Raw genomic sequence first — 24,235 nt, 5'->3', positions numbered from 1 at the left:
CCATTGTGTGCTATGTGGAGGGGAACACAGTCCCACTCCGGGGGAGGAGAGATGTCCTTCTCCCCTTCTGAGCCGCTGCTGTTCCCCAGCTCCTGCACCACCGGTTCGTTGAACAGGAACTTAGCCAGGAGAGGGGGGCGGAAGTCTTCCAGCTTCACACGAGGCACTGGGGTTTGAGAGGAGGGAACGAGACTCAAACATAACCCTACACAGTCCTGAAAAGGTGTCTCCCAAGTCAGTGGGGAAAAAGGCAGGTAAAAACCAAACAAGACATTTGCCATGTCAATGTGAGAAAACAGAAAAGTCAAAAAGGTCAGTTAGCTGGAAAGGTAGTAACTGACCTCTTGGTTTAGGAGGTATGGGTCTTGTTATGGTTGTTGTTGTTGTTGAGCTGCTGGCCAGGGCCTTGGAATTGAAGCTCTTGCGCTTGTTTTCCAGTGGGGTAACGTATGGGAGCTCCAGTGAGCTGTGGAAAAGCAACATGGAATAAAGTGGTCAATGTCTGGAAGCTCAGTCACGTCTGAATACAAAAGGAATGCTTTATTTGTGAGTGCTGTCCCTTTTTACCACAAGTCAGATTACTCCTAGGCTACAGAGCCCAAAGATGTACAGAACTTACTAAGAGCTGAGCATGTCAGAATTTTGTATGGAGGTCATTGAGAAAAATGTGTACAAGCCGAAATAACCAAAGAGGAACCCAACTTAAGACTCTGATCGACGACACGGTTTGTGATAGCTGCAGTTGTTTTCTAATCTTCAGCTGTATCTGTAACTTCTGACACTGTCTTGTGTGTATTGTGTATTTTTGGGGTATATTTCTGTATTTCTGTTTTTCCTTCTTGCCAGGTCACCCTCGTCAAATAGGTTAACTTCAAATGGGTCGTACCTGGTTAAATAAAGGTTAAATAAAAATTAACTAAACCCCACCTAGACTTTGCATCCATTTGGCTCTTCTCCTTTGTAATGGCTGCTGGCTTCTTGTTCTTGGACTTTGAGTGAGCTTCAGGAGTATCATATTTCTTCTTCCCTTTGTTGTCCTCCATTATGTCTGGGTTGGAGTTCTCTGTGGTGGTGGAGGAGCTGTCATCGTTGTCCTCCTTCTGTTCCTCTCCTCCCTGAGCTCTTCCCTTGTTCCTCTTCTCCCTCTCTTCCTTCTTCTTCGGGGCCTTGGCTTTGGTCTGCTGCACTTTCCCTTTGGCTGCACTGGCTGGAAGGAGGGAAGAAGATGACAGATTCATTACACTGTGTGAACTGAATCAAATCCTGTCAATAATAGGAGTGTTCGTACTGTGTACCCCTGAATGAGTCAGTTGTTAAATAAGCAGGTAATCACATTTTAAGGGCCATCCAAATTCTCAACACAAAAGCATATGTTTCTCAGGGTTAATACTAATATCCAGGTAGGTACCTTTGCCATAAACTGCATCCTGATTCCCCCCCTCCTCAGCAGACTCTGGTCTGTCCAGGTCTTTATCCATGGTCTCCACCAGGCTCACATAGTCCGAGTCCTCCGAGCTGTGCCGGCGTGGCCCATCTAGGGGACTTCTTCCTGGGGCTGAAGGACCAGCCTGTGAGGGGTGCTGATGGTTCTCTGGAGCTGGCTGTGGCTGCTTGGGGCTCCGGGCCTTGCGGCTGGCCTGTTGGCCAGAGGAGGAGGTGCTGTCTGAGACTTTGGAGCCTGGCTGGGAGGGAGGGATCAGGGGTTGTGTGGGGCCTCGGTTGTGGCCTCCTCTGGTGTTCCTGCTAGCAGCCCTGGAGGCAGAGCCTGGCATCCCTCGCAGGGAGTTGTGGTTGGCTTCTCCACCGTACCCATTCATACTGGGAGACAAAATACTGAGAAGTTAGTAATTCTAGAATCTACTCATCAAACCATTTCAGATACTAACGTCAACATATGTCAGACAAAGTTTACACAAAAACGTACATTCAGAAAACAAACTCACTGTGCATCGCTTTGAAGTCGTACTATTTCCCTGAGGTCAAAGGGCCTCCCAGTCTCCATGGAGGTGCTGGATGTTTCGAAACACATGCGTCTCTTGAACGGCTCCCAGATCCCCAGGGCCTCCAGATAGGCCGCTACTATCACCAGCAAAAACATAGAGCTGGGCACAACAGATAGAGGCAACGTTAGTAATCCTTACAGCCTTAGATACAGGGGAAATATCTGTCCAAGAAATGTAGCTAAATAAATGTATTTTGAACATGTAGAAAGGCTGATATGCCAAGATAATTCATGATATATGGGGTGCAACCTATGAGCCTAGTTCTGGCCTCTGAACTAATCTAGGGAACACACGCTCTAGGCGGGGATCCACCCATAGAATTCAAATGTGTTCTATTTGTGAGGCTCCCCCTCTCACCTCATGATGACAGAGATGATGACATAGAGCTCCAGCTCCCAGTTGGGTCTGGGGAGGACAGCAGCACAGGCAGCCAGCATGTGGTAGGGCAGAGAGGCGTTGAGGGAGAACACAAAGTAAGATCCTCCGGTGGTGAAGAACTTTAACTCCCGGATCACCCTGGAGGCTGTGAAGTCTGGCGTGAACCTGAGAGAGATGAAGAGACACGTCAACGTTGGTCATTTCAGTTGGTCATTGGAGGTACTAGTGATTAAGCAAAGCAAGCACAAAACAATTGTAGTGATTCATGGGATATTTATCTATTAACTTTAAACAGCTAGCTATAGGTTTACTTACAATATGACGATTTCTTTCGAAGCATTGGGTTTTAGTGAAAACTCTTGGCAATTAAGGACTTTAAAGCCGAATCCCTCACAGGGACGTCCGTTTATTTCAGTGGATTGAATGTTAATTTCCAGCTGTCCAGTGTTCTCTAACTTAAAGGATTTTCTCAGAGTGACGTTCGGCTCCTTCGACTTCATTTCTGAAACAAGGTTCACAAAGTTAATTAGTCACATACCTCTGACAACTTCCTCTTTCATTCATATCTATTTTTAGCTGCAGAGGCTTGTGTGTCTAGAGATCAAATATATAATTTACACAAATACACAAGCATAAACAAACTATCAAAAGGGCTCTGCAAGACTATTCTCGGAGTTCAACCCGCCGATAAGTAAATGGTTTCCTGTCTGTGGATGCAGGACATCTATAACAAACTGGATTCTAGACCACTCACTGTCTGTGGATGCAGGACATCTATAACAAACTGGATTCTAGACCACTCACTGTCTGTGGATGCAGGACATCTATAACAAACTGGATTCTAGACCACTCACTGTCTGTGGATGCAGGACATCTATAACAAACTGGATTCTAGACCACTCACTGTCTGTGGATGCAGGACATCTATAACAAACTGGATTCTAGACCACTCACTGTCTGTGGATGCAGGACATCTATAACAAACTGGATTCTAGACCACTCACTGTCTGTGGATGCAGGACATCTATAACAAACTGGATTCTAGACCACTCACTGTCTGTGGATGCAGGACATCTATAACAAACTGGATTCTAGACCACTCACTGTCTGTGCAGTCCTTCAGTAGCGACTCAGTCATCTTGAACCTGAGGAATCCCCCTGGTCCCGGGGCCTTGCCCCCTACCTTCAGCCTTTCATAGCTGCCCTGACCCTGCACCACCAGGAACTCCATCACCGTCAGGTTGTTCCTGTAGAGACAGAGAGACATACACAGTTAACAATCAACAGAACAATAAACAGCAGTTTATATTTTATTCACACAAACCATATGATTCAAATTGCAATGCATTCATCCACACAACCACCAATATGGCCAAGTCGAGGCTGTAAAAGATATATGGTCTGACTGCTGACTTCTCTCTGTAACCCTGTAGCTACTACAGCACCTGGGAGACTATATTCCTTTTCTGCCCGTCCTCCTCAGTCCAACAGAGATATTCATAGCTCAACGTCTCAAATCAGCACCCTGCCCTCGGAGGTGCCGATTTCAAGAAGCAACATCAGAGCTTGCCGGAACTTCAGAGTGATCCTGACCTCAAGCAGTTAGCATAAACGGCAGGTAGCCTAATGGTTAGAGTGTTGGGCCAGTAACCGAAAGGTTGCTAGATCGAATACCTGAGCTGCCAAGGTAAAAATCTGTCGTTCTGCCCCTGAACAAGGCAGTTAACCCACTGTTCCTAGGCCATCATTGTAAATAAGAATGTGTTATTAACTGACTTGCCTCGTTAAATAAAATGAAAAATAAATAAACACTGTACATTAAAATGGCACACTATCCCCTATATAGTGCACTACATTTGACCACAACCCCATAGACCCTGGTCAAAAGTAGTACACAATATAGGGAACAGGATGCCATTTGTGACACAAACCAGAGACTTATGTAAGTGACAACTGGTTAAGTCCTACAGGCTATAGTGTTAACATGCCTTAGCATAAGCAGAGAGGAAACCGTGTGGTTGCTGACGGGGGAGAATTTCAAACGTAGCGACCTCACTTCCTCTGGCTGCAGCATTAGGTTGTAAACGTAGGGTTGTGTCGTCGAGCCCTCGGCGAAGCCTGCGCTGCCTCTGACCACAGGCGTCTGCAAAGGGGAAGGAGAGATTCAAGTCTCAAACATGGTATTGTATTTGATCAACTGGCACGACACAGGACTAAAAGACAGAGCCAAGTAAACTCACGTGGTTTCTGTGTACCTGGAACTCCATTGTGTCAGGGGTGAAGTGTGGGAGCCTCTCCAGGGGAAACCTGGCGTGAAAGAAGAATAAGACCGTAGAATTACTTCTAGAATTATTTTCCATTCATTCTAACTCTATCGTGGAGAAACCCCATCAGTGTGACATGAAACATCTTGCCAAAAGGGGTGACAGACAAAATTACTATTAGCAAACTACAAGTGCATATTGAAGGCTACTCACATTTGTGACAGTTTATGGGTGACAGCCGGGAGGTTGGGATAGAGGGCTAATGGCAGAACTTGGACATAGACAGGAACGTCAGCTGGGTTCTCCAAGACAACCTCTATCTCCTGGCAACAGAAGACTGCTGGTTATAACAGAAGGCTCAATACAGTAGCATGTACAGGACCCAGAGTTGTTCTTGACCATGTGACTTGACCAGGACAACTCTTGGCTCTAGTTATAGCCTTAGTTTAGAGTTGCTCTGGTCACATGGTCAGGGAACCCCCCCCTGGGCCTGCCAATCTATCCTGAACAAAAATCTAAACGCAACATGTAAAGTGCTGGTACAATGTTTCATGAGCTGAAATAAAAGATCCCAGAAATGTTCCATATGCACAAAAAGCTTCTCTCTCTCACATGTTGTGCACAAATTTGTTTACATCTCTATTAGTAAGCATTTCTCCGTAGCCAAGATAATCCATCCACCTGACAGGTGTCAGATCAAGAAGCTCATTAAACAGCATGATCATTACACAGGTGCACCTTGTGCCGGGGACAGTAAAATGTGCTGTTTTGTCACACAACGCAAAGCCACGGATGTCTCAAGTTAAGGGAGCGCGCAATTAGTATTCTAAGCTAGACATAGCTGTCCCCTCCCCAAAACCCATTGGAGGAGGTTTGGCTTTCTCATCCAATGGGTTTTGAGAGGACGTGAAGAGTATGCAATTGAGATCTTCCCATAGAATTGATGTTAATGAATCCACCTCACCGATGAGCTGGTGAGGCTGGTGAGAGGGAACAGGACCTGCTGGGAAGAGTTCATGATAGAAGGCCACTTCAGCTGAGCTGACACTCTGGTCTCAATGTTCTTCTGGAGGTCAGCGTTGGCCTCAAACACCGCCTCCGCCATGTGTCCTGAACTCTCCTTCAGTGTTTTCCATCGCCGACGGAGCATTTGATACAAATCTACGTCCACATCCCACATATCCTCCTGCATTGACAGCCCAGGCGGTCTGCTCTCAGCTGAAAGTTCAAGATGTTTTAATGAAGAACAAGTTCGCTAGGTACAGCAGCAAACTAACCAGAAACCATTAAAGAATAACGGCAATAACCAAAAAGACTCACATTTCAGAACAAACGGTACTCCCACATAACAGTGGTCGCCACACTGCAAGCTGGCGTCAAAATAAATCTTGGCGACCTTCGACTTGCGTTTGGGTTCCAGCTCGTCCCGGTTGTTCTTCAGTCTCCTGTAGTAGAAACGTGAGTCCTCAGTCAGAGAGTGGATCTGCTGTAGGGTCACCTTCTGAGAGAACGAGCTCACCATGCTTAGACTCTGCTGCACTACTTTACCCTGGGAGGGACAGAAAACACATAGAAAATAGCAGAGAGGCAAAATACTAAAATGTTTGATACACTCAAAACAATATAGCAATCTACGACAAGTAAAATATAGTTAGTCTAACCGGAAAAGATGGCGGGAGGACAATGTGTTTGGGATAGCTGGTCAACGTGCCCACTGCAACAACTGCTTTCACTGGTATCGTTAATATCTGTTTACAGAAGAGGAATGAAGATCACTGACAATTCTTGAACATCACACAGGAGCAATGAACAAATTGATGCATTTTATGTATTGATTTTCGTTTATGTGCGTGTTTCCTTTATTTAACCAGAGAAGTTACGTTGAGATTGACATCTCCATTTCAAGTGAGCCCCGGCCAAATGGAACAATTTCACAAAAGTAAAACGTATATAGTTGCCGTAGCAACTCAAATAGCAGGACTTAGTGACAGTAGCACTTCAACGGGCCAGTTGACAGGTATACCTGGTAGTCTGTTGTGATGTGGATAGCTCCGTCGTAGGCCCCCTCCAGGTCTTTAGCCACCAGGGTGACCCGGAAGGCAGCGTAGTAGCCCGAGGCTAGGATCACCTGCAGGTGGAACAACAGAGCCGTCAGTCAGCCTCCTGATTTCCATCTACTTTACCTACTGCTCTCAGACACAAGGCCACTTTGTTGGCGTTTCCTAGCAGATGAACACAGCATTCTGTAGTCATCTATACACACCTCCTTTCTACTCCATCTGTACAGGACCATGAGAGTGCTCACATACAAAATATGTAGGGGTGGCAGGTAGCCTATTGGTTAAGAGGTTGGGCCAGTAACAGAAAGGTTGCTGGTTTGAATCCCCGACTAAGTGAAAAAAAGTGATTGTCCCACCAAGCTAGGTTAAGATGAATGCCTGAGTCACTCTGGATAATACTAAAATGTTTAAAAAATAAACTAATATTTAGAGGAAAAGAAAATGGAGAGAACATATATTTCATAGCAGGCTTAAATGACCTCCATTATCTCCAACCAAGTACCGCTAGATTCAGCCAGTCCAGGGACAGTAGTAGTTGTGATGCTGTTACCGTTTTGTGAGGAGAAGCTGAGGCGCTGTGTAGCTCTCTGGTCTTGGTCAGCACCGTGGTTCTGTTGCCTCTCTCGATCTTCAACAGCTCCACACTCAGACTCTCTCCTGTCAGCAGCCATGGCCGGATCACCAGCTGTACGAGTGAGTGAGTGAGAAAATGACTCGTCTCCTTTTCCGTCACACTAATCCAATCTGTTTTCAAACAAGTTGAAGTGAAGGAGAGATACTAGGTAGCCACCTCTAGTGAAGCATTAGTTACCCATGGTTACGCATGCATTCAAAAAGAGCTGTACTGCTTTATTATGGGATGTCTACAGAGCAGAGGGGTGTTGAGGGTGAGCCCACCTCGATGGGGTTGCTGTTGACAACCACAAACAGGATGCTGCTGGTGTCTGTCGCGCTGAGGACACCAAAGTCCAGGAAGTTCTCTTGCAGACTGGGCGGCAGGACAAAGGGCTGTTGAGAGGATGGGAGGAAGAGAAAAATGAGACTATATTGTTATGATATGGGGGCCAGGTTAGTATTAGGACATGCACCAACACCCCAATCCAGGGAACACTTCCACACACCATTCCTCCAGGGGGTAGCAGGAACCTTGTTTAGCCAGGTTGATATGCACATCAGGTGATCGTCAGTCAGTGTCCCAGCTTGCAAGACGTGAGGCTGCTGGTTGGTTTGGTGGCCATGAGGCCTTTCGTTTTGATTTGAAATTTTTCGTTTAGGTATGTTTAGTCACCATCTGAACAAATGATAATCTGCCTGGACTGGCGACCAAGAGGTCAAGGTCTAGTTATGGGTTTCGTAACAATATGCATTTGCAGGTGTTTCCCCCACAATGTACTTGAGTGTGTGAAGGATTTAATTTGTGTGTGTTGCAGTACCTCCAGGAATCCAGTGTAGGCGCGGACGGGGAGGTGGAACTTGGAGGCGTTGGTGACCAGCAGGATGTTGCTGTCGATGTGATTGGAGGGCCGGACAGGCTGGAAGTGGAGGGAGAAGATGTAACGAGACTCCTGAGGGGGGATCAACACCGGCTCACTGAAGTTCTGCACCTGAGGAGGAGAACACGGGACCGTTCATATATACGCTGCCTCCTTAGGACACACTCAGAGGACAACAGAGCAGTTCAACACGTTTAATACTTGACAAACCAAAGTCCCCCCAGGGATCAATAAAGTAGATAGTTCTTATCTTAAGACTTGAGGACCGTGATTAGTAATTGATTGAAGTTGGTTGTATTTAAGCTGGGTTGGAACAAAAGCCTGCAAGCTTTGAGTTGGCCGACAGCAACAGGCCTCTGGAACACGATACAGTTCATAACAGTTACTCACTAAGAACATGGTCTTGGCTTCATCTGGAAGGGACACGTCATGGATGCGGATGGCAAAGTGGAAGGTGTTGGTGAGGTGGATGGGTTTGACCACTGGCTCTAGCACACTGTCTCTAATGTGGAACAACGTGACTGTATGGTCAAACCCCAAATACCTGTCACACAGATGGAGAGGAGAGTTAGTGGAGACGTTTCAAATGTTCAGAAATTGTGTAATGGTGATTCGTTACAGTAAAAAAATAAAAAATACTTCTCTTTTCACTGGTTAAATAAAATACTTGTCATTGTTATTGGTAAAGGAAACAGAAAAACATACCCGTCTAGAACCTCAGCTAGGTATGGGATTTCAAGTTTGGAGTAGCTTTTCTCTTTCGCTTTTACTGTTATTTTACCAGAGGACTGGGAAGCTTTTTGAACTTTCGATGCTGGAAATCAAAAAAACAAAACCGTGTCAAAACAGGTTGGAACAAAAAGGCAGAGGTGCAATATGCAGGGGAATTCCAGAAGGTATGGGGAGTACTGAGCAATATAGCTCACTTACCATCAAAACTAATACTAGCGACTTTGGTGTATCTATGTTCTCCAGCTTTTAGCGTGACGGCCTTGAAGTCTATTGTGATGGCATCGTTTGACGGCGTCGCTCGAACGCTCATTATTTGCACATCTTTTGCTCCGGAATTGAGAAGATGCAAATTCAACTGCTTTGGTCGATCTGTAAAACATTTAAACAGAAAATACAATAAACAACTCATCAAATCACCCAAGAACCATTTTGAAACGTCCAAATCACTCAAATATTTCACAAAAGCCTGACCCATTGGAGAATGAGGGTATAAAGGTGTTGTGAACACAGCACACCTTGTGAGCGTAGCGTTCCAAAGTCCAACATTTCTATTGAGGAGTAGATTCCTGGTGCTGAGGACAAAGACACACAGGAACAGGAGACGTTTCAATCAGCCAGTCACAGATACAAGTATAGAAATATTACTATTGGAAATGTATGGTGAGGCGTTGCTATTGGAAACATTGTTATTGGAAACGTATGGTGTGAGGCGTTGCTATTGGAAACATATGGTGTGAGGCGTTGCTATTGGAAACGTATGGTGTGAGGCGTTGCTATTGGAAACATTGTTATTGGAAACATATGGTGTGAGGCGTTGCTATTGGAAACATTGTTATTGGAAACATATGGTGTGAGGCGTTGCTATTGGAAACGTATGGTGTGAGGCGTTGCTATTGGAAATGTACCCGAGGTGACCTCCACCTCTACAGGCAGGATGATGAACTCGTCCTGGTTGGAGGCGTTTGTTTTGATTCTGATGAAGGCCGTGTGGTTGTCTGCGTCTCTCGACGAGAAACTGGCTCTCATCACCCCCTTCGTCTCAAACGGGGGAATCTCCTGACAACCACACAGGAAGAAAGAACAGAAAATACATTCTATTCAGGGGTCAAGTAATTCCATTCTGGTCAGGTTTTTGTCTCAATTCCAATTCTAATGGTGTAGAAGTAACAGGATAATAATCTAAAAGCCCCCCGACTGTCCTGATCTATACACACCCACAGATGGTGCGTTCCTCCCTGCTGCCCTGTGGGGAGCTCCAGGTGCAGGTCTCCTCCACTAGAGTACATCTCCACTACCTGCAGTGGCTCACTGTGTGGGTTGTGGATGTTTATGAGTGGAGAGAAGCTGCTGTTGACTGGGACTCGGGCCCCGATGAACGGACGCAGCCTGTAGGGGTTGGGGATGCCCACACCAAACACCTGCAGGGGATAAGACACCAACAACATAAGACTCATGATCTACAGCAGGGACCTACAGCAGGGACCTACTTGATCTACAGCAGGGACCTACAGCAGGGACTAAGACTGAGGAGGCAAGGGAGAAAACCAGCAGAAAATGCAACCCACAAAAGGATCCTTATATACAGTGTTCAGAACACACCTCCAGTATACAAACATATTACAGAATTATTATACATAGTGACACATTATATAAACATACACACCTGACATGTAAACACTCCATGATGAATTATTAGTATAGATATGACATATGATTCCATAAACATATGTATTCATACACACCTGACATGTAAACACTCCATGATGAATTATTAGTATAGATATGACATATGATTCAGTAAACATATGTATTCATACACACCTGATATGTAAACACTCCATGATGCGAGGTATTAATAAATAAAGTATTCTCTACATTTCCTACTACTCGAGCGAGGAAGACCACATCAAACGACGTATTCCCCCCTGGTGGAATTATCTACAGGGAGAGAAGAGAAGGGATGGGGTGAATTAACTCGAGAGAAAGAATACGACAATTATCCAATCAAAAGATTGGAATCAAAAGGTCGAGCTACTTTTGGAAATGTAAATGTAACCAACCAATTAAGGTCAGTCTTGGGTGTGATAAAGAAGTAAACATGAAGATTCTTGTCATGATGCGATATCGTTTTAGAAGATACTGGATGACAGCCAGACATAAACAAATCGCTTTAACAATAAAAATGTTTAAATACCAGGGGGAAGAGGGTGTTTTTGCTCCAGCCAACATTCTTCCTTATTTGACTTGATTTTCCTGCTCTACTCTCAGGACTCAAACATGCTGAGCAGCACAGTCACACCATTCACCATCTCCTCTGCTCAGGAGTGCACTGGATTCAGAGCTGTCATGAGTTTCACAATTCAGTTAAAAGGCCCAACATGGCGGAATGTTGACAGTTGAGCACGTGCCTCTTGTTTTTCAAAAAGTACAAAACCAGCACATGATACCCATAACAGCCGGGTCACATGGTCAGTCAGACTGACAGGCAGGGGAATCGGAATGGCCGGATAAATGAGCCTCTGTCCACCGACAAACACAGGGCTTAGTCTTTCAGCTTTTGAACAAGCCGTGCGTATGCCTGTAGAACAGGAGACGTCGGCTGTGTCCCAAACCAAAAGGAAGCTTGCTGCCTACCTGCCTGCTCCAAAAGGACCTATGTAGGTAGCACTTTCCTCAGTAGGTAACTGACATTTAAGATGAAATTGGTAGGCAGCATTTTAAGGTGCCTTGGGAATGTGACACGCCAATTTTGACGTCCTGCCTTGAAATGCTGCATCTTTGTGGAATGGGACACAGCAATGGGGTTATACTTATTAGCTACTCACCCTGTTTTGAAAGAATGATGCATGAAAATGTGCAGTTGTTGCTGATATAGATATCAAGCTTATTTCCTCTGCACTAGGATTGTGCAAATAAACTTTCTCCATTTTTGGCATTCCAACAGGCCTGGGAACAGGAAGAGAAACAGTGTTGTGAAAGCTGTCGCACATATAGCTGTCAGAAACACAGCCGTCAGAAACATATAGGCCTAATGGGGTCAAATGGAGTCTCAAAGAAAATCTGGTTGATTTCCATTTCCTTGTCTCTCCTAACAGATGTTGATAAAACGATCATGCTCCAGGAGGCCTCTTCTCTTAACTGTGGAAATACCTAGCAGATAAGAGCACGTTTAAAAAGTATCAATGCCAAGTTGTCAAATGATCTGAGAGGGTGATTCACAGAATGTACATCTCAACAACGTGACAGGAAGAAAATAAACAGAGTAGTTGATGGTTGAATTTGTCCCATTTCACACATGTACAAGTCTATATTATCAAATTGTATTGGTCGCATACACATATTTAGCAGATGTTATGTGCGGGTGTAGCGAAATGCTTGTTAAACAAGGGCAGAGCGATATGGCCAAAATATCATAGTGGTATTTTTCACATTTTTGACAGTATATAATGTTTTTGATTAATAAAAGTTCTACATTTGCTTTATGAGTAGTGTGACACCCTACGGTGGCAACACATACATTCTAAATGATTTCAAATGGGTCTTTATCCATTCTGATTGTTTTATACTGTTCAATTCAACTTCAACCTAAAATTATTTCCTGCATTTCCATCAATTTCCGCATTTCCTGGACTCATTTGAGATCATTTCCACACTGCCATGACATGGGCAAAAATACTAGGCCTTATTTTTAACCAAATGTTGCAATTGTGATTTAGATCAAAACACTTGGGTAAACTTTTGGAATCATGGAAATGTTTATTATAATTCTATAGTTAGAATATAAATAATAGTGGGCACTTTGAACACAGTGTTGTTTGACATGACACTAAATGAAAATGCCATGGACAAGTTATTGTGACAGGGTAGGAACCAAAGTGATGGTCAGTGTTTCCTAGGGGAACCTATAATCTTTGGCTACATTAAATCTGTATTCATATAGCCAACATATTCATTATTAGCCTATTCCTCTTTGATTTAGTAGATACTGTTGCACAAACAACATGCTGATTTAAGCCTCCACCAGTACTGGTATCAGGCTGTATTAGCTAGCTACGTTTGCTCTGACTCAGTACTTTTATTAGCTGGCTAACACGATTTAGCGTAAGTTGCTAAGAAAATACAAACTAGCTGTTTGCAGATGTAAGAAACAAACAAATAATGTAATTATAGAACGCTTGTGGATTTATATTCAAATCAAAGTGGCAACATCGTCATCAACATTGTTGCATTTGCCGCGTTGACCATGCAGACTGAACGAAAGTGTCGTGGTCAAGCAACAAATGAGCTCCTTGAGTGACAGGGAGTGGGACTAGGTCTGTGTGGAAAGCAGCATGGAGAGAGAGAGAGGAGAGGGATGACTCAAGTAGAGGAGTAAACTATAAAAATGGACATCACATTTAACAAACCAAACATTCAAATAGTTATAGAAGGTAACATAAGAACCCAAACCGGTCTGTGCATAAATACCTGTATATAGTAAAATACAGTCTACCGCCCAGCCCTATGTTAAACACGTGTGAATTGGAAATGTGTTTCTGTTACATATCCCAACTCTCCCCGAGACACCCTCGGAGAGTGGAGTGAGACACCCTCGGAGAGTGGGGTCACGGCCAGGGTCTGCCATTATCAACAGCGACCCAGGAGCAATTAGAGTTAAGTGCCTTGCTCAAGGGCACAGACAGATGGTTGACCTTGTTGGCTTGGGTATTCGACCTAGCTACCTTCACGGTTACTGGCCCAACGCTCTAAGCGCTAGGATACTTGCAGGTGTATCTGTAGGTGGAGGAAGTTAACTCACTGTTCATGGAAGTCCAGCATTGGCGGCTCAAAGCGTATGGGCCTGCTGTTCCCTCTCTGTAAGGGTGAGCTGTGGGAGAAAAAAAGAGGAACCATAGTGAGGAAGAGAAGGGAAACAAGGACAACTTTTCATCCATGCTGCAGTCCTACTTCCTATTGTGTAACATGTAAAAAAATATATATAAAAAAAATAAAAGCTTGTGTGTGTAAAGCAAATCAGGTTAACATGTAAAAGCTCAGGGTAACCGCCAAAACAAGACAGGAAACCTGCCAAACCTGCTTTGCAAAAACAAGTGATCTAATGCAAGGTTGTTTCCCCTATATCATTTTGACTGACTATGACTACATAGTAATTTCAACAAAAAAAAAGTTTTTGCAAAGATAATTGAAGTCAGAGATATGCATTAAGACAGATGTCATTGCATGTGTATTCAGCTCAGACAAACAAGATCTTTCCATGAGAAACAAGGCACCCAAAAGGGAAACCGCTCCCTGCACACGCCACAGACAGTATGACTTCACTGAACAACACGTATAAGCCGACAGCACACAGGCAAGGTGTCGCTGTGGATCCATGACCGATGTTATGAAACGTCAGGAACTCATTTGCTTCTTAAATTTGAGTACAACAAGGAATATATGTTTTATTATTCCAAGGCCTACACTTGGAATACAGATGAATTCTATGAAGTCATAGTTGTACATTAGAACTTAGTTGTGCTCCTACTGTGGTCTTGTGTGTTCTAAGAGAGAGAGGTGGAAAAGAACTGCACATGCTCTTAATGTCGCTGTAGGAGATTGACCTTCAGCTGGGTAAATCACACACACCCCTCTGTCTGTGTGTGTGTTTACAGAGGAGCTCTACAACCAACCAGACCTCTCTCAGAATGACTCCTCCACTCCTGCATTTTGCAGCGTTTATAACTGTGTTTGAACACACATTTGCAGGTGGCGAACAATGCAGACGGTGTTCAGCTTATATTAATTGTAGATCATATTATTTATAATGTAAACAGAGGTAGATTCCCTGTAATTTCCCCCCTATAGCTTCAGAGTACAAACAAAGCCACATCATGCGTTGTTTAATGGTCATAATGGGCCACTGACTGACTGAAAAGGGCCACTGACTGACTGAAAAAGGCCACCGTGTAACAGCCAATCAAACACTACATTCTTGAGGTTTCAAAATGCAAATACATGGCTTTTCTGCGTGGCATGCATTGGCCAACTTCTGATAGACTGAATGCTTAAAAAAACAATGTCAGCAGCTAGATAGATGGGAGGCTTGGCGGTGTTAGTTCGCCGTGGGTGGAGGAGAGGTGCGAAGTTTAGACTATAAAAAAAGGAACAGATGCATCGTCAGTCAGCATCGTGACTAAAAAGCCACAAGCCATTTCCTGTTCCAACTAAGCAACGCAAAAGTCTCTTCTGCATATTATAGAGATTGTCTAGAGAACTTTAAACCTGCTGAATGCTGGCCAGGGGATAAAGTATATCTGATAATGAATCTTCTGCATATTGTAGAGAAATGTAAAAGAAACCTAATGATACTGGCTGCTAGCCAGAAGAGGTGTAACCATGAGACACCTATTGCATTATATATAATAACTGGTGTGACACCTAAGCAACGGAAAGACAAAAATAAAACTGAGAAAGGCTAATATAAAATTAAGCAGAAAACAGATTAACCACGTGTTACTAAATATAATCTTGGCCTCAACACGATGCTGACTAGACAATGAATAACTACTATTTACAAGCTGAACACAACTCGTCATTTGGAGAGAAAATACATAAGCCGCGGTGTTATTGCATGCTTTTGTGGTCAATCAGACCTTGGTGTTGTGGACAGAAACCTCAAGTCAAAGTGAAAGGAAAATTGCCAGGCTTGCATATTTAACTTGTCTAGTTAAATAAAAGTTAACCATGACTTAATCGAAACTGATCTAAATAGCCAAAGCAGAACTTTGCTAAATTGCTAAATCTGTAGTGCTGGAAAAGTTGTGTCTTGACAAACCATTTGTGAGAAAATCTTCAGAGATTAATGACGAAGAGCAAACACAGCATCTCAGCTGTTAGAAACAGTAGACCAGACACTCCGTTGTAGTACGGCTGCAGCCGTACCAGACAATAACCACAACATAAGGCTCTTAGCACTGCCTGCATCCTCATACACACATGCTGCCCTGGAGTCTGGACATTGACCTTCATTATCAAGTCAGACTTTAAAAAGGCACATGCACACAATAACTAACAGCGTACATTTCCGCTACAAACTCCATTCACCACCTTGCTTTCCATTTGTATTGATCTCTCAATTGAATTCCTTGCTCTTCAAGCAGAGAGACCATTCAGTGCCATTCCATTTCATTTTATAATTATATTAAATTTCTATACCTTTGGGACATCACTTCCTTCAACTGGGTTATACCAACTTCCTCCAATCTAAGCACTGGTTTAACCCAACACTTCTAGATAAGAGAGCTATAAACGTAATTGCCCTTACGGATGTTTACACAAACAATGGAGAGGAATCAAGTCAACTAAGAGGACAAAGGTGAACAGAGAGGGAGGCGTGAGGGGACTCCATTGGCATCAATATGAGCGGTTGCTATTAGGGTCTATCAGAATGAATACATAAAAATAAAATGTTGGTCCCATGTTTCATGAGCTGAAATAAAAGATCCTAGAAATGTTCCATACACACAAAAAGCTTATTTCTTTCAAATTGTGTGCACAAATTAGTTTACATCCCTGTTAGTGAGCATTTCTCCTTTGCCAAAATATTCCATCCACCTGACGTATATCAAGAAGCTCATTAAAGAGAATGATCATTACACAGGTGCACCTTGTGCTGGGAACAATAAAAAGGGCACTCTAAAACGTGTAGTGTGTCACACAACACCCCAGACGTCTCAAGTTGAGGTAGCATGCAATTGACATGCTGACTGCAGGAATGTCCACCAGAGCTGTTGCCAGAGAATTTAATGTTAATTTCTCTACCATAAGCGGCCTCCAACGTCGTTTTGAAGAATTTGGCAGTACGTCCAACAAGCCTCACAACTGCATTCCCAGTCTGGTGAAATCCATATATTTGGTCCAAATAAATTTATTTCAATGGACCGATTTCCTTAAATGAACTGTAAGTTAGTAAAATATGAATGTTGTGTATTGTTCCATTGTCATATAATTGGTACATTAATCCTATCAACATAGGATTAAAAATAGTTATCCAGATTGCATTTTGGCAACGTGTGTGTGTGAGATATATATATATATATATACACACACACACACACACACACACACAGTGGGGCAAAAAAGTATTTAGTCAGCCACCAATTGTGCAAGTTCTCCCACTTAAAAAGATGAGAGAGGCCTGTAATTTTCATCATAGGTACACTTCAAAAATGAGGGGGAAAAAATCCAGAAAAATCACATTGTAGGATTTTTAACGAATTTATTAGCAAATTATGGTGGAAAATAAGTATTTGGTCAATAACAAAAGCAATGGACATTAGACCGCAATGTCTCTGTGAGACGCAAAGTAGGTGAACGGATGATCTCCGCTAGAGGTCAACCGATTAATCGGAATGGCCGATTAATTAGGGCCGATTTCAAGTTCATAACAAATCGGAAAAGGGTATTTTTGGACACCGATTTGGCAGATAAAAAAATAAAAATTTAACTTTTTATTTTATTTTAAAACCTTTATTTAACCTTTATTTCATCTTTATTTAACTAGGCCAGGTCACAATTGTAAATGAGAACTTGTTCTCAACTTGCCTACCTGGTTAAATAAATAAAGGTGAAATAGGCAAGTCAGTTAAGAACACATTCTTATTTTCAATGACGGCCTAGGGACGGTGGGTTAACTGCTTCGTTCAGGGGCAGAACGACAGATTTTTACCTTGTCAGCTCGGGGGATTCAATCTTGCAACCTTACAGTTAACTAGTCCAATACTCTGACCACCTGATTACTTTGCACTCCACGAGGAGACTGCCTGTTACGTGAATGCAGTAAGCCATGGTAAGCTGCTAGCTAGCATTAAACTTATCTTATTAAAAACAATCAATCATAATCATTAGTTAACTACACATGGTTGATGATATTACTAGTTTTTCTAGTGTGTCCTGCGTTGCATATAATTGATGATGTGCGTATCGTTGCTCCAATGTGTACCTAACCATAAACATCAATGCCTAAGTATATATTTTTAAACCTGCATATTTAGCTAAAAGAAATCCAGGTTAGCAGGCAATATTAACCAGGTGAAATTGTGTCACTTCTCTTGCGTTCATTGCACGCAGAGTCAGTGTATATGCAACAGTTTGGGCCGCCTAATTTGCCAGAATTTTACGTAATTATGACATAACATTGAAGGTTGTGCAATATAACAGGAATATTTAGACTTATGGATGTCACCCGTTAGATGAAATACGGAACCGTTCCGTATTTTACAGAAAGAATAAACGTCTTATTTTCGAGATGATAATTTCCAGATTCGACCATATTAATTACCTAAGGCTCGTATTTCTGTGTGTTATTATGTTATAACTAAGTCCATGATTTGATAGAGCAGTCTGACTGAGCGATGGTAGGCAGCAGCAGGCTCGTAAGCATTCATTCAAACAGCACATTTGTGCGTTTTGCCAGCAGCTCTGCTGTTTATGACTTCAAGCCTATCAACTCCCAAGATTAGGCTGGTGTAACCGATGTGAAATGGCTAGCTAATTAGCGGGATGCGCGCTAATAGCGTTTCAAACGTCACTCGCTCTGAGACTTGGAGTGGATGTTCCCCTTGCTCTGCGATTGGTAACGCTGCTTCGAGGGTGGCTGTTGTCGATGTGTTCCTGGTTCGAGCCCAGGTAGGAGCGAGGAGAGGGACGGAAGCTATACTGTTACACTGGCAATACTAAAGTGCCTATAAGAACATCCAATAGTCAAAGGTTAATGAAATACAAATGGTATAGAGAGAAATAGTCCTATAATTCCTATAACAACCTACAACCTAAAACTTCTTACCCGGGAATATTGAAGACTCATGTTAAAAGGAACCACCAGCTTTCATATGTTCTCATGTTCTGAGCAAGGAACTTAAACGTTAGCTTTCTTACATGGCACATATTGCACTCTTACTTTCTTCTCCAACACTTTGTTTTTGCAATATTTCAACCAAATTGAAAATGTTTCATTATTTATTTGAGGCTAAATTGTTTGTTATTGATGTATTATATTAAGTTAAAATAAGTGTTCATTCAGTATTGTTGTAATTGTCATTATTACAAAAAATATAAAAATAGAACGGCCAATTAATCGGTATCGGCTTTTTTGGTCCTCCAATAATCAGTATCGGCGTTGAAAAATCATAATCGGTCGACCTCTAATCTCCCCATATGTGGTTCCCACCTTGAAGCATGGAGGTGGTGGTGTGATGGTGCTTTGTTGGTGACACTGATTTATTAAAAATTCAAGGCACACTTAACCAGCATGTCTACCACAGCATTCTGCAGCGATACAATATCCCATCTGGTTTGCGCTTAGTGGGACTATCATTTGTTTTTCAACAGGACAATGACCTAAAACACACCTCCAGGCTGTATAAGGGCTATTTGACCATGGAGCGCGATGGTGCTGCATCAAATGACCTGGCCTCCACAATCACCCGATCTCAACCCAAATGAGTACTGCAGAGTGAAAGAAAAGCAGCCAACAAGTGCTCAGCATATGTGGGAACACCTTCAAGACTGTTGAAAAAACATTCCAGTTGAAGCTGGTTGAGAGAATGCCAAGAGTGTGCAAAGCTGTCATCAAGGCAAGGGGTGGCTACTTTGAAGAATCTCAAATATATTTAGATTATTTTCACACTTTTTTTGGTTACTACATGATTTCACATGTTATTTCATAGTTTTGACATTCTCTATTATTCTACAAAATAGTAAATACTGAGAGGAGATCCCTCTGTGAAACTTACTAAAACTCACATGATCCCATCCACCATAACAGTCTGTCCTTTTCAGAGCAGATGAAAGAGAGTGAAAAGGGTGGAGCGAGACACTCAGACCAAATAGATTAATTTTAAAGGAGCCACTAAAGCCCTGGAGAGAAGCACTCAAATATCGTAACCAAGGCCTGTGCTTTAGCTATTTTTACACAAATAGATTTTTACACCAAAACAGACCTAGGGCACACACAACGTAATGGGAAAGATACCCTGCTGATGTTGACAATCGCCCCGATGACGTGCTGCACTGTGGCCTTCCACCCCATCCATGTTTTCTGATGTGGTTCTCATGATGATCTGACCGACTTATTATGTCACGCCACATGTACTTCTGCCTGATGGGCGTGTGCCGCCTGATGGGCGTGTGCCGCCTGATGGGCGTGTGCCGCCTGATGGGCGTGTGCCGCCTGTGTGGAGTGCACTGTGCAGATTGAGTTACTTTGTGACCCTAGCACAGAAACACACAGATTGCCAAACAATCCCTGGAAAGCCTGTTTAGTTCACCTGTGTGTGTTTACTTAAGGAAAGAGACAGGCCTCTGATCTGGAGGAACCTCATTGGCTGAGGGTGACGGTTAACCTGGCCTGAGGAATGTAAGGCAGGACACACTGATTATTCAAGAGGATTAACATGTTTCAGACCGGTTCTTCTAAATGCCACCAAGGTTAAGTGTAGCGAACTGCCACCTAGTTTGGCTGAAAGCTTCACAACCGAGGTCTAAAAGGGGTAACGTATTCACAGGGTGAGACTTTATGGAATCCACTTCTCTCTTTTCACGATGATGTCTGTCCACATGCTATGTAAACCCAGTCCCCTCCCGATGTGATCCTAACACTGCCTTGATGCAGGGGGGCTCTGACTGAACCTCCTGAAAACTCTTAACATCCCTCCACTGTCTCCATAGTGACTAGGACACACACAGACCCACACCCTCCCGTTGTCTACCTCCAGTGAAACCCAGCAGCCAGTCGACCAGCTCCACCTCCCAGCAGCCAGCCCCACCTCCAAGAGCATGACTATGTTGATGGAAATGAGAACAAGGTGTGGCAAACAGTGGATCAGTCTCCTACGAAGCAAAGCCGCTACATATGGAATTGGCTAGCAGCCATAGATAAGCTGAGTAGAGATGTGATTCTAATGCCAGGGTTTACCCTCCTATTTAGAGTCTAGGTGCGACTGGTGTTACATAAGGACGTTTAATGAATTAATTGATTACAGTCATTGTGGCCTGCAACAACATATACAGTTCTCTCAGAGAGTCATAGGTGCATTCAAAGATAATAAAAAATATATACATCATACCTTTTTTGATTATATGAAGCCAGGTGAAGGTCAGGCTCTATCTGTAAAACAAAGAAAAATCCATGTGAAGTAACCATCAGATGAGCAGCAGGCGATCTTCATAGCTCTAGTCTGACATGACATGGCTCAAAACATAGGAACAAAAAGAAAGTTATCCCACCCCTAATGATATCATCAGAACAAACAAACCAGGTCTAGATGCAGAAAGTCATAGGCAAATAAGTAAGACGTGCTGGTGCATGCAAATGTGAGCAGTTCTGACATGATGATGTCGTTTTATTTTATAACAGCAGTCAAACGGATGCGTTTCCACCACAAAGGTGGAACACCCATCAATTGAACACAACACTGGTGCCCAATTTGCATTGGATTCAGAATGTGCTGTATTAACTCTATAGTCACCTCACTGCTAATTGAAAAATCATATTTTGCACTACAGTGATTCAAGCATCAAAACCAGCAAAAGATTAACGTCTCTGACTATGGACCTCCTTCAATCAAACCGGCCTTGGCCATATTTATGCAGCATCTCTATTTACACAACTACTGCCCTTGTTCATCTAGGCCCATTTAACATGTGAAGTGGTGGCAGTCTACCTGTTGTTTCTTACCATTCCCTCAACTTTTTTGCAATTCTAGGCCTATTTGATCATAGATAAAGAGGGGATGTTTATATACTATGCAAACACTCCACAGGGGGTTTAAATGAGTTGAGCCCTCAACTGCTCTGTTAAGGCCAATCAGCACAGGCAGGCGAGGTGCGCAGGTGAACAGAGGTGGAGAGAGGAGGGGTGACTGACTTTCAGAGCAGTGACATGTGGGATGGACAGTGTTCTGACCCCGCCGGGCCGACCAGAGCTAGCTAGCCTCTATAACAGTGACATGTTTGTAAACTATGATATCTGGGTAGTATCACTGTCAATAATGTCCTTTTGGACATCTCAAAGAAGTCCGCTCTGTCGTTTGTCTTGTCTGAAACAGTGAACAGCACACGACCAAGAAACCTGATAAAGGCTAAACACAGACTACTTGGTTTTACCCAATATATATAGCAGAGAAAGTGAAAGTTACAGCTTTGAGAAGATACTGATCTCATGTTAATTTTTACAGCGATTATACTTGATTTCACAGGCTGCTATTCACCTCGTGTTTACTGAGTAACTACATAGTAGCGTGATAGTGTGTTAAGCTGTGCATGTTGCATAGGGAGGGTCATGTGCCTTTCTGTGGTCGCTAGGAGGGGAGTGTAAGGAAACAATGTCTTACCTGCAAGAGGCCTCCCTCACCAAAGTGAAGTACCTCTAAGATTGTGTCTGATTGGATGAATGCTGTGGAGACACAATTTGTCAACAGTTATTAAAAGACCCCTCCATAATTACATTCTGCAGGAAGTGGCAGAGTTGACTTGACAACCGTAAACAGAGCAGAAAACAGATGAAAATATCCATGTCTCTGCTATTGGTAGGGTGTGTTAAGTGTGCATATAGGTCCCCATTTTCAGTGCATTCCTTAAACATGTCATGATTATGTTCAGCAATGCAGGAAACAGCCATACTTTAGACAGGAAGCATTTCAACTGTGGCATTTAAACTCAACCCACCACTGCTTCACACATAGAAACTGCTGGTGGAAACAGTTCTCCTTTTCACCCTAGCTATAGGCTGCATTTTTATTTTTCAAAGTTACAGTTAATTGGATATGGGAAGGTGTACTAGCAGACGAATGCTTCCCTAAACAACTGTAGCCATCTAGCTAGCTACTGTGTTGTTGAATCCCAGTGAGGAATGGGCTTAATTCTGACTGTATGAAACATAACGTTAAGAGAATGGCTAACGTTAGCTTCTTAGCAAAGCAAACCACTAAGAAAAAACGCAAACCTGGTAAATGAGTACACCTATGATGAGTATGCATTTCGTTGCACTGTACTCCAGTCCATGATGTATATAATGTGTAGCTTATATGTAAATGACAAATAAATTAACTTGAACTTGTCGGTCTTGACAAACTAAAAATACCACTTATTTCCTGGTTTAAAAGAACAGCTAAACCAGTGTGACAAGCACTAACGTTAGCTAGTGAAGGTTGATTACAAGTTACTCAGGACTAGCGATAGATATCCAAAATGATTACGTTAGCTAGCTAAGTTCAGGATATTTAGTGAAACATGACTGGAACTAGCAAAACAATTGAACTAACTACGTTAGTTAGCTAACGTTACCGCTTGATATCTCAAGGGCCACTTTAGCTAGCTTGGCTAACGACGTTACCGATACGTTAAAGAAGCGACTGGACTGGTTAGGAATGTGTGAATATATTAGCTAGCTAGTTTGGTCATAATGCAACCAAGTATTACATTTAGCTATTGAGCCATGTCCTTTACTAAGCCAGTCCAAATACAAGCCGACACCCCCTCAATCACCTGGACACTTTGGCTCTAGTCTTGAACACAGGCTAACGTTAGGTCGTTAACGGTAGCTAAGCTTGCTAGCTAGCAATAGTACACTTGCTGGCTAAATGTAGCGGAAAAAATGACAACTAAAAATACAAACCTTGTTTATTTGCCTGAGCTATATGAAAAAGTGCAAAAAATAAAACCCGAAGATATCCGAAACAAGACGTTTTTCCCTTCACTGGCAAGTGGAGGAAACTCGGTGTTCTTTCTGCTTGCGCCATTCTTCTGCTCTGACTGCATCACTATGACCGTGTGCTCCTAGCTATAAACATTGAGCGCAAGAACTGGCAAGCAGTGACACGAGGAAACTTTGTGGACACTGTGAACGGTGCAGTTGGCACTTGGCAACAGAACAAGAGCAAGTACTTTGGTCTTTGACACTCGACCTTATCACACGTTTTAGTGTTTTTACATCCTTCATTTCTATTTTCTATTTCAAATGCAACATACATAAAAGTTATGTTCCATGTTCATACATATTTTTTATCAGCAGTTCCAGCCTTCATACATTTCTCTCTTATTTATTATAGCAGTTAAATGTTTAACGTTTAGTTAAGACTAGACAGGCGCTATGTATAACGTGTCTTTATTCTCTTAGCAGCCACCATCTCTATCAGTTCACATGACAGACAGGAATTTATAGACACAGGTTAGGCATTACTAATCAATTATGAATATCTGATTATCATCCTTACGCTTTACTTTTCATTAAATTGTTGGGTGAAGATCAAGTGGAATAATACATTTAA

General features: G+C 42.9%; 1 protein-coding gene across 2 annotated transcripts in view; it reads right to left on the bottom strand.

The window, feature by feature from the left end:
- LOC110495521 (transmembrane protein 131) overlaps positions 1 to 23,837 on the bottom strand; it is a 30,928-nt gene extending 7,091 nt beyond the window's left edge. The window contains exons 1-30 of one of the 2 annotated variants that reach the window (XM_090239876.1): positions 23,584 to 23,837; positions 22,301 to 22,362; positions 21,035 to 21,075; positions 13,729 to 13,797; positions 11,756 to 11,876; positions 10,752 to 10,868; positions 10,145 to 10,348; positions 9,836 to 9,986; positions 9,446 to 9,502; positions 9,129 to 9,299; positions 8,904 to 9,012; positions 8,589 to 8,742; positions 8,139 to 8,309; positions 7,603 to 7,713; positions 7,256 to 7,390; positions 6,669 to 6,773; positions 6,307 to 6,393; positions 5,966 to 6,194; positions 5,610 to 5,863; positions 4,859 to 4,968; positions 4,622 to 4,688; positions 4,370 to 4,524; positions 3,486 to 3,628; positions 2,697 to 2,883; positions 2,361 to 2,546; positions 1,944 to 2,102; positions 1,409 to 1,818; positions 928 to 1,207; positions 342 to 466; positions 2 to 166 (exon numbers count right to left, since the gene is read on the bottom strand). In XM_090239876.1, the coding sequence (XP_090096002.1) occupies positions 2 to 166; positions 342 to 466; positions 928 to 1,207; positions 1,409 to 1,818; positions 1,944 to 2,102; positions 2,361 to 2,546; positions 2,697 to 2,883; positions 3,486 to 3,628; positions 4,370 to 4,524; positions 4,622 to 4,688; positions 4,859 to 4,968; positions 5,610 to 5,863; positions 5,966 to 6,194; positions 6,307 to 6,393; positions 6,669 to 6,773; positions 7,256 to 7,390; positions 7,603 to 7,713; positions 8,139 to 8,309; positions 8,589 to 8,742; positions 8,904 to 9,012; positions 9,129 to 9,299; positions 9,446 to 9,502; positions 9,836 to 9,986; positions 10,145 to 10,348; positions 10,752 to 10,868; positions 11,756 to 11,876; positions 13,729 to 13,797; positions 21,035 to 21,075; positions 22,301 to 22,362; positions 23,584 to 23,707 (4,459 nt within the window). In that variant the 5' untranslated portion in view covers positions 23,708 to 23,837. The remainder of the gene's footprint in view (position 1; positions 167 to 341; positions 467 to 927; positions 1,208 to 1,408; positions 1,819 to 1,943; positions 2,103 to 2,360; positions 2,547 to 2,696; positions 2,884 to 3,485; positions 3,629 to 4,369; positions 4,525 to 4,621; positions 4,689 to 4,858; positions 4,969 to 5,609; positions 5,864 to 5,965; positions 6,195 to 6,306; positions 6,394 to 6,668; positions 6,774 to 7,255; positions 7,391 to 7,602; positions 7,714 to 8,138; positions 8,310 to 8,588; positions 8,743 to 8,903; positions 9,013 to 9,128; positions 9,300 to 9,445; positions 9,503 to 9,835; positions 9,987 to 10,144; positions 10,349 to 10,751; positions 10,869 to 11,755; positions 11,877 to 13,728; positions 13,798 to 21,034; positions 21,076 to 22,300; positions 22,363 to 23,583) is intronic. The other variant, XM_090239878.1, reaches the window with a different exon arrangement.
- Between the last annotated feature and the right edge of the window lie 398 nt (positions 23,838 to 24,235).

This window comes from Oncorhynchus mykiss, chromosome 7 (genome assembly GCF_057628025.1).
Source record: "Oncorhynchus mykiss isolate SJ-2025 chromosome 7, ASM5762802v1, whole genome shotgun sequence".
Taxonomy (NCBI): domain Eukaryota; kingdom Metazoa; phylum Chordata; class Actinopteri; order Salmoniformes; family Salmonidae; genus Oncorhynchus; species Oncorhynchus mykiss.
Note: the sequence above shows the minus strand (reverse complement) of the source record. Positions and strands in the feature narration are given on the sequence as shown.